Raw genomic sequence first — 8,968 nt, forward strand, 5'->3', positions numbered from 1 at the left:
GGCCTGGCACGCCTTCAAATGCCACCGTGTAGCCCGTGGCAGAGGGGACGGTAGCACAGGAGCTGCCTGCCGGTGCTCTGCCCACCGCCCCGCGATGCCCTGCTCCACAGGGAATATCAGCTGCAACACCCAGAGCCAAAGGGTTCAGCATCCAGTTGGGACACAGGGACAGGACACATGGGCACAGTCGCAGCAGCCTGGGCCTGGCACTCCCTTCCTGCTGCTGCCCACTGGGCAGAGCAAACAAACACAGCAAACCCTCTGCTCCGAACCCACTCCTGCAAATCTCAGGCCCTCATCCTGCAAACTTCCCACCCCAGAGGAGCGGGACCACTGCAGGCAGATCTGGAGCTGAGCCGGACCACTGCAGGCAGATCTGGAGCTGAGCCGGACACAAGCCACATCCACAGCGGAGCGAGGGGTAGCCACGGACCCGCAAATCCTGCCTCCCTGCAGCCCTGGGGATGCTGCTGCCCACCCCTCCGCTGGCCAAGGGGAGACTGGTCCCTGGCACCACCAGCCTCTTTCATTTCCAGCAACCGGCTGTGGGTTTGCAGCAGGAGACCCCGGCCCGGGCCCTCCCTGCCAGCCGCATGCCTACGGCCACGCTCGCGGGAACGGGTGGAAAAATCAAAATCCCATTGGCAAAACAAGTCCCTGTTTTAAGCGCATTATTTTTCAGCTCAAAGGACACAAAGGAATTTAAACACAGGGCATAAGGCAACATAGAGAAGGCAATTAACTGGGATTAATTGCATGACTCACCCAAAATGCAACAGGAGCAAAGCGCTCAACAGCCGGGGGAAAAAAAAACAAGTGATGTGGGGCAACAGGAGCACGAGGGACTTCAAGGGGGAGCGGGGGCACAGGCGGGGGTCCCACTGCGAAAGGTGGGCTGCTGCTGGAATAAAAGCCCCTTCCCTGGGGTGTGGAGTGGGCAGATGGGCAGCAGTACAGGCCCCCCACCCGCGGCGGCAGGCCAGGTGCCCAGTGGAGGCGGTGGGCAGCTGCCCGGCCCTGCGAGGGGGGACGGGAGCAACACCCAGCTCAGAGCCATGTATCCCCCCCCCACCGTGCTCCTCGCACAGACAGCAAAAAGATTAAATGGGGGGGGGCACACACACACGGCTCTGCGCCAGCTCCCAGCTGCCCGCGCGCCCCCTCCACAGCAGCGGCTCCCGGACCCCGCGGACGATGCGATTCCGTCCCGAAAACATAATTCCCGCGGCGGCTGCAGCCACGAGCACCTGAGCCCGATCCCCGCCGCGTCCCCGGGGGGGGGCCCGGGGCTCTTCGCATCGATTTCAGCTCAAACGCCTTCTCGAACCTTCCCTCCGCCGCCACGCGCCAGAAATCCCGGCGCTTTCCCTGCCGGGCAAACACACGCGCGAGGGGCAGGAACCGGGGGGGGCCCCGGACGCCCCTTTTTCTCACCCCGCGCCCCCCCGTTCCTCCCCAGCCTCCCGCGGCGGGCAGCGATGCCCGGGGATGCGGCGGGGCCGCGCTCGGGGCCGCGCTGGGTCCCGCCACCCCCGCGGGGCTCAGCACCGGCCGCCGCCGCTAGATGGTGCTGGGAGCCCGCGCCCGGTACCGAGCGCCCCCCCGGCGGCGGCGGGGTGCGGGGGGGACGAGAGAAGACACCACAGGGTGAATATAACCAAGAGCCATTTATTAACAAAATCAGACTTACCACGCCGGAGCTCATCCACCCGCGCTCGCCGCCCGCCCGCTGCTCCGGCCGAGGGGCCCCGCGCCCTCCGGTGGGCACCGGTCCTGCCCGCTGCAGCCGCCGTTCTTCGGCACCCCCCCGGGGTGGGGTGGGGGGCACACACGGGGTCCTGCTGCCCACGGCGGGGCCCGGCCGCGGGTGGGGACGCGGCGCTCGCGGAGGCAGAGCCGCGGCGTGGGACGGGGGTCCCTCCGCAGCCGCCCCCGGCCCCCAACACATTGCGGGAAAAAAAATAAAATAAAAATAAAAAAAAAAAAAATACATCTGTTAACTTTACAAATGAAGAGGAACAGAATCCCAGAATGATAAACGTGGAGAGGGAAGGAGGAAAATGCCTTTTTTTTTTTTTTTTGCCTTGTGTGTCAGGAGTCATGCAAGAATTTCTCAGGGGGGAAATTAAGAAGGGGAAGAAAAAAAAAATTCAAAAGAAATAGAAAGGAAAAATAAAAGCCCCACACCTGCAAAGTAAAGATTTTTTTTTTCTTTTTTTCTTTTTTTTTTTTTTGGACACAGACTTTTTGCATACCATTGATTCATCGGTGTATTAATGCACTTATATTCCCAGCTTTAAGCTAACATACAGTAAATAAATACACAGTCCAAGGAGGGAGCGGGGCGCTGGGGCGAGGAGGAGGAGGCTGGCGCAGGGGAAGGGGCTGCCGTAGTTACTGATATCCCAGTGCAGAAGCTGAAGTTAGTCTTTGGCCGTAGAGCGCGTATGGAGAGTAGTAAGGTCCGGCGGCCGGCAAGGAGGGCACCGGCAGGGCACCGGCTGTGGGCAAATGGCTTTTGCCGTAGGGGTGGTACCTGTTTAGTCCCAAAGTGTGTGGGCTCCTCAAGGAGAGGGAGGCGGGCAACGTGTTGGGGCTCCCGGGGGCGGCGGGCGGGAGGTGGAGGTGGCAGGAGGCTGCGGAGCCCAGCCCGGAGGTAGGGTAACCCGCCAAGAGTTTTTCCGCCCCCGGCAGTGCCGTGTGGGTCCGTAGGTGGGTGAGCAGCTCCTCCGAGGTGGCAAACCTCTTGTCGCAGGGTCCGCTGGCAGACACCCAGTTGCATATGTGGGGCAGGGGGTCGTTCTGCAGCATGAAGCCGTAGGTGTAGAGGGGGTGGCCAGGCAGGCTGGGGGTGCCGCTGGAGGAGAGCGTGGTGTGCACCGAGTGCAGGGGGTGCGTGGGGTACACCAAGGGGTATCCGCTCTTCAGGCTGCCGGGGTCGTGCACGCAGCTGGAGCAGTTGCTGGAGCCCAGGTGCGAGGCGCTGTGGTAGCTCAGGCAATACGGGTCCCGGCATAATCCCTGCATGAAGGAGGGCGGCGAGGCCCCGGTGAGCGGGCTGGAGCTGGGCGGCTTGCCCGGCAGCCCCAGTGCGCTGGGCAGCTGGCTGCCCACCAGGCCCGGCTTGGTGGGGTCCAGCCCGGGCACGAACTGGGACGGGTAGCCGGCGTAGGCACCGACGATGGAGCCGTGGTAGCCGATGCTGGAGGGTGGCAGGGGGAAGACGGAGTGGCCCGGCTTGTAGGGCGAGACGGGGGCCACATGGCCGGCGGACGGCAGGGCGGGGGGCTCCGACTTGCGGCCCGAGGGGGGGTCGCCGTGCGCCCCGGGCTCCGCCGCCCCGCGCCCCAGCCCCCCGCCCGTCCCCTCGGGGCTGGGCTTGCCCGCCTCGGGCTCCTTCTTCTCCTCGGTGCCCTTGGGGTCGGCGTGCTGCGGCGAGGCGCCGCGGGAGCTGCCGGGCGAGGCGGCGGCGTGCGGGGGGAACGGCGGGCAAGCGGCGCTGGGCACCCGAAAGCCGGCCTTGTCCGGGCCGCCCTCCTTGCGCGGCTCCCCGCCGCCCTTCGAGTAGGGCTTGAAGCTGGACTTGTCCTCGGGCGGCGCGTCCCCGCTGCCCGGCGGCTTCAGGGCGGCGGGGCGGGCGGCGGGCTCCTTCTCGGCGGCGGGCAGCCCGGCGGAGGCCACGGCGTTCAGCTTGGAGGAGGGCGGCGGGTCGGGCTTGCCGATCTGCGAGCAGGTCTGGGCCAGCAGCGCCAGCGGGCTCTTCTTGGCGTCCAGCTGCGGGCGGAGCGGAGCCGGTCAGGGGGGGACCCCGACGGCGCCCCCGGCCCGGCCCCCCCAGCCCAACCCCAAAACCCCGGGTCCAGCAGGGCCGGGTCGGGCGCCGAGCCAGGGCGCGGGGGATGGGGGGACGGGGCGGAGGGGGATGCGCCCGGCCGGGGAGAAGGACCGGGGGGGGGGGGTTGGGGAGGGGAGCCGGGCTGCGGCGGCGGGAAGGGAAGGAGCGGCTCGGGGCGAGCCGGCAGCCCCGGGCAGGGAAAAGCCCGGCCGGGAGAAGCCGGGAGCGCCGGATCAGGATGAGGCGGGAGCGCCGGACCGGGAGGAGCCCGACGCGCCGGGCAGGGGGGAGCCCCGGGCGGACCCCGGGAGAGCGGGCGGGGGCGGCGGACACTGACCTCGATGGGGCTGACGGGCGTAGAGGAGAGCGGCTGGAGGTACTCGGGGTGCAGGAGGTGGCCGCCGTGGGCGCTGAGCATCTTCAGGACGCGGATGGGCAGCCGGCTGGCCTGGCGCAGCGGGTCGGCGGGGGGCGGCCGGGGCGACGGGGCGCCCGCGGCTCCGCGGCTCGGCGGGGTCCTCGGCCGGGGCCCGCCGGGGGCACCGCTCATTTGGGGCGGGCGGCGGGGGAAGGGGGGGGGGGGGGGGGGGGCGCCGGGCTCCGCGGGGCCGGGCCGGGCCGGGCGGGCGGCGGAGCGGCGGCGGCGGCGGCCCCGGCGAGACGAAACCCTTCCCCGGCCCCACCGACACGTCAAATAGCCCCGATGGCGGCCGCGCACCGAGGGGGCCGGCGCCGCGCACCAATCCGCGCCCGGCCGGGCCCCCGGGGCGGGGAGAGCCGCCGGTGGGGGGGGCGAGCCGCCGCCGCCGCCCCTCGCCGCGCCGCCGCGTGGGGGAGAGCCGCCCACGGCACGGCACGGCACGGCACGGGTGCGATCGGCACGGCGCGGATGAGCGCGGCGCGGCTCGGCGGGCAGAGCGTGGCACGGCTGGCACCACTTGGCATGGCATGGCTGGCATGACTTGGCACAGCACGTCACAGCATGGCTGGCATGGCATGGCACAATGCTGCTAGCACACCTTGGCATGACATGGCACAGCTCAGCTGGCATGGCACAGCTCAGCTGGCATGGCACTGCTGGTGTAGCTTAGAATGACACAGGCTGGCTCAGCTGGCATGGCACGCCCGGCATGGCTTATCATAGCATGGCATGGCTCAGCTGGTGCTCCATGGCATGGCACTGCTGGCATGGCAGGGCTTAGGTAAGATCAGCCTGGCACAGCTCTGCACGGCACAGCTCAGCAGCCCTGCTGCAACAGCTCCTGCACCCAGTCTGCGTGTCCTGCACCCAAACTTGCAACCAGCCCCTGTGCCCTGCACCCAGTGTGCATGCCCTGCACCCCATCCTGCCCCAGTGCCACACAAGACGAGGGCTGCCAGCACCCTGCCTGGGGGGCCACACGCACATGGGGCAGAATGAGGCCACCATGACCCTGCAGAGGCAGCTCCGTGTCTCTGGAGCCCCAGAAACAACCCGTGTGCCACCTGGGGCAGCGCTGGGATGGCCGGTGGGACGGCAGCGTCACCCAGACCTGAAGGGCCAACACAGGTTGCATACATAATTTTTTATTTTGCATGTATTGCAGTCACCAGCATTTAAATTATTTTGACAGCAGCAGCGGTTGGCTCTCGCAGCATTTTCTGTTCTCGGGGTAGTGACCAAACAGTCAATAAATACGCAGCCGTCAGGGATGTGCCCAGGGCATCACAACACAGGGCAGATCTTAACCCTGGTCTCACAGTTCCCTTACATACCTACTCTACTCCTTTCTTTCAGGAGTTTTCCACTTTCCTAAGTTTGCACAGTCTTAAAAAATTGCCTGCGACAGTGCAGACCACCGTATAACTCATGAAGGTTCCCAACAATTAACTTCCTATTCCTAGTTACCTTTTCCAGACATCTTTGAATTACATTCACAAACCCCTGGGGCTCCGCAGTCGAGGGGGCTGAAAACCACTGTCCCATGGAGATCTTTCCTTGAGGAGCCGAGACACACGGATAAATCTTGGAGCTTTACCTCGTCGCGTCCAACCTGGAGCGATGTCCAGCGTGCGGCGGCTGGTGGGCTGGGGAGCCGCTCCGCTGGCTCTCCGGGGCTCCGACTGGGAGCTGGTGGGAGAAGGGGGGCTTGGGGAGTGATGTCCAAAGGGATGGGGCAGTGGGGGCCAGGCTGGGGGGAGCACTGGAAGCCTTTGGGCTGGAGAGAAGCCCTGTGGTGTCTTCAGGAAAGGAAGGCGAGGGGCCGGAGGGGTTCTCCACCGGCAATGCCAGGCGGGCACTGAACCCACCTGCCGTGTCAGGTACCGAAAAGTGGAGGAACGAGAGTTTAGTGCGCTGGGATGATGTCATCGCTGCGCTGCTAAAATCAAGGCTTATCTGGAACAAATGCCCCACGGAGAGTGTGGGGACCCTTCCCTCTGACTGGCCTAGTGTGCCACTGGCGTGTTTATGACTCTGCGTGTTTGACATTTTCGTGTTTTCCTTCACGTTCTCCTGGCTGGAGGCGCATCATTTGCCAAGGGCAGGTTGCACAGCGGTTGCTTGTGGCGCAGCTGGGGCTGGTGGGGAGGAACCAGCTTTCCCGGGCTGGGTGCCTGCTCTGGGCAGCATCGCAGCACGGACCCACCTCTGCCCACCCTGGGTCTGGGTTTCAGTCCCTCCTGCCTACCCAGAGAGGGAGAGGGGGGAGAGGGAGAAAGACAGACACCTCTAATTAATCATATTAACTTCTGACAGATGCTTTATGTTCCAACAATGTTGCTATTATGAAGTTCATGCGGCCACCCCTCACCAAACCCGTCTGCTCCGGGTTCTGGGAAAAAAGGCTTTGCTGGTTTTCCCCAGAGAGTGCCGGCATCGCCCTGGCGCAGCCCGACGTCGAGTCCTGCTTCTCCAACCACTATCAATCATGCCGATGGTCGGACCTGTCAATTTTCCCTCTTTGTGAGGGTTTTTTCTTCTTCCCCCCCCCCCTCCCGAAGCCGACCGCAAGATTGATTCAATCCGGACAGCGGGGATGTAAACGGAGAGGCGCAGCCTTTCAAAGGAGCCATTCAAGTGAGGAGGAAAGAGAAAAAAAATCTTTCCTCAAAGTCACTCGAGTCGTACGCCAACAACAACACGGCCTTAACAAAATAACATGAAACACGGTGGGACAAGTGCGTAAGAGCAGCGGCGGTGCAGCAGCGGAGGCAGGATCGGAGGGCACGAAGCAGCGGTACCTCGGGGGTGCACGTGTCGCTTCCCCCAAAGCTCGGGTCGTTCCAAAGGCCGGATCCTGCCCTGACGCTGGCGCGCCGGGAGCTGGTCTGGATTCAGCTCGTGTTTGCAGAATTAAAACTTCATCAAAGGGTCATCAAGGGTGTTGGTGAGTCCTGCTCGGTGTTTATGCCCTCACCGTCTCTGGTTCTGTTCTTCATTCCGAAATCCGTGTGGGTTGTTTTCCTTAAGGAGGGTGGTAACCAGAGGGAGAGAGAATGAAACTGCCCTATTCCACGCTCAGTTCTGCTCCAGGACAAGTCACCCTCTGCTTAGAGCTTGCCCGCCACAAAGGGTGTTCCAAAAAACCACGCGAGACCGCTTGCCACATAGAAATAACACAGGCACCAAATGAAAAGCAAAATATTTTCAATAGAAGTAAAGCCAAAGATGACAAAAAGCCTCCGTGAGCGCCCTCACAAATGACTGATGATATTTTCGCTCCCTAACGGGGCCCTGCCCCACCTGGGCTGCTGGTACAGAGGGCTGATTTTCCCAGGGATGCACCCGCAGCGCAGGGCCCTGACAGCGCCGGCGGATTCTGGTGTTCCCCGGCCGTGGAAGAGGGAATCGTGCTCTTCTTTTGAGATCTCTCAGCAACGTGGGATGACTCCCGGGCAGGGCTTTCAGGTGACACACACCGCGGTGCCCCTCGCTCCCGGGCCCCTTTCCAGCCCCATCCCGCGGGTTCGGGTGGCGCGGGAAGGCGGTTTCCAGAGGAAGGCACACGGCACACCAGGTGTTTTTAAAGAGTGAGGAAGAAGCCAACTGGGAAGCGAGTGCTGTGCAGGGATTGCTGGGAATGCTGCGGTCCCAGTGCTGCCCCGCGGAGCTGCCTGCGCAGGATGCGGCAGTGCCCTCCGTGATGGGTCGGAGAGCAGCCCCGGCTTCTGGGAAACCGCTTTCTGAGGCAGTCGTTACACGAACCATGGCATTAAATACATAAATACTAACTGCATCAAAAGGAAGGGTTTTTCCTGGGAAGTCCCGTGTATTTCTTTACATGGTTGCGTCGGCAGCCGGTGGCAGTGCAGAAGGGCACCTCTGGGTAACCCCATTTTCTGGCCCTCGGTGCTTTTATTCTCTATTTTTGCTCTGGCCTTTAGCAGAAAAATCCTCTTGGGTTTTGCGCCGTGTCCTCGTGTTGCTGATACGCAGAAGGTTGTTCTGCGTCGTGAGTTTTCCGTACCATGGCACGGACAGACGCTGGCTCCGGGCACCAGCACCCCGAGTCCCAGCGGAGCTGGGGGTGCGGAGCTGGCAGGGGCAACATCCCGACTCCGCGGGTGGGGAAGGAGAGAGAGATCCGAGCGCCGCAGCCTGCACGGAAAATTGTAGTGGGATAAGATAAGACATGAATTTAAATCACTGTAACTCTTCCAGTATCTCTCTCTGCTCTACCCTTCCTCTGGGATAAATGCCTTTCCCAGTTCATTGCTCTGGATGTGGTTTAAGGGAAACTGGGAAAACGCTCCTCGTCTGGCCAGGAGCTGCTGGGGCGTGTGGGAGCAGCTTCCCTGGCCCCGTGCGGCAGGTGGGCACCATCACCCCCCTCAGCAGAGCACGAAGGGGATGGTTGGAGAGGGACAGGGCGAAGGGGCAGCTTTGGCTTGGTGGGTCCCGCCGGGGTCCCACCGGGGTCCCACTGGGGTCCCACGGGGGTCCCACTGGGGTCCCACGGGGGTCCCAGGGCAGGAGAGGCGAGAGGCCGGGCACGGCTCGGGCGATCGCTGCGCGGTGGGGATCCACAACGCTTCTGGAAAGCCGAGCTTTTGTTGGCGCGTCGGCGCTTGCCGCGTACCTGCTGGTTTATAGGGAAATCACCTCCCGTGAGCCACCCTGCCAAGGCGGCGAGGGCAGCCCCGGCCCCCCGG

The 8,968-nt window shown here is 63.8% G+C and overlaps 1 protein-coding gene across 1 annotated transcript; it reads right to left on the reverse strand.

The window, feature by feature from the left end:
- Positions 1-2,394: 2,394 nt before the first annotated feature.
- On the reverse strand, positions 2,395-4,385 carry ZNF703 (zinc finger protein 703). The gene is made up of 2 exons (XM_086628171.1): positions 4,173-4,385; positions 2,395-3,774 (listed from the first exon to the last, which is right to left on the reverse strand). The coding sequence occupies exons 1-2, from the start codon at positions 4,383-4,385 to the stop codon at positions 2,395-2,397; spliced, it is 1,593 nt and encodes a 530-aa protein (XP_086484297.1).
- Positions 4,386-8,968: the final 4,583 nt, after the last annotated feature.

This window comes from Tauraco erythrolophus, chromosome 29 (genome assembly GCF_009769465.1).
Source record: "Tauraco erythrolophus isolate bTauEry1 chromosome 29, bTauEry1.pri, whole genome shotgun sequence".
In the NCBI taxonomy this organism is placed as follows: Eukaryota; Metazoa; Chordata; class Aves; order Musophagiformes; family Musophagidae; genus Tauraco; species Tauraco erythrolophus.

Bases quoted from the DNA above. Each gene is read 5' to 3' on its own strand.
- ZNF703 (XM_086628171.1), bottom strand. From the start codon at position 4,385: ATGAGCGGTGCCCCCGGCGGGCCCCGGCCGAGGACCCCGCCGAGCCGC. The intron at 3,775-4,172 runs GTCAGTGTCCGC...CTCCGCCCGCAG, and splicing joins CGCCCGTCAGCCCCATCGAG to CTGGACGCCAAGAAGAGCCC.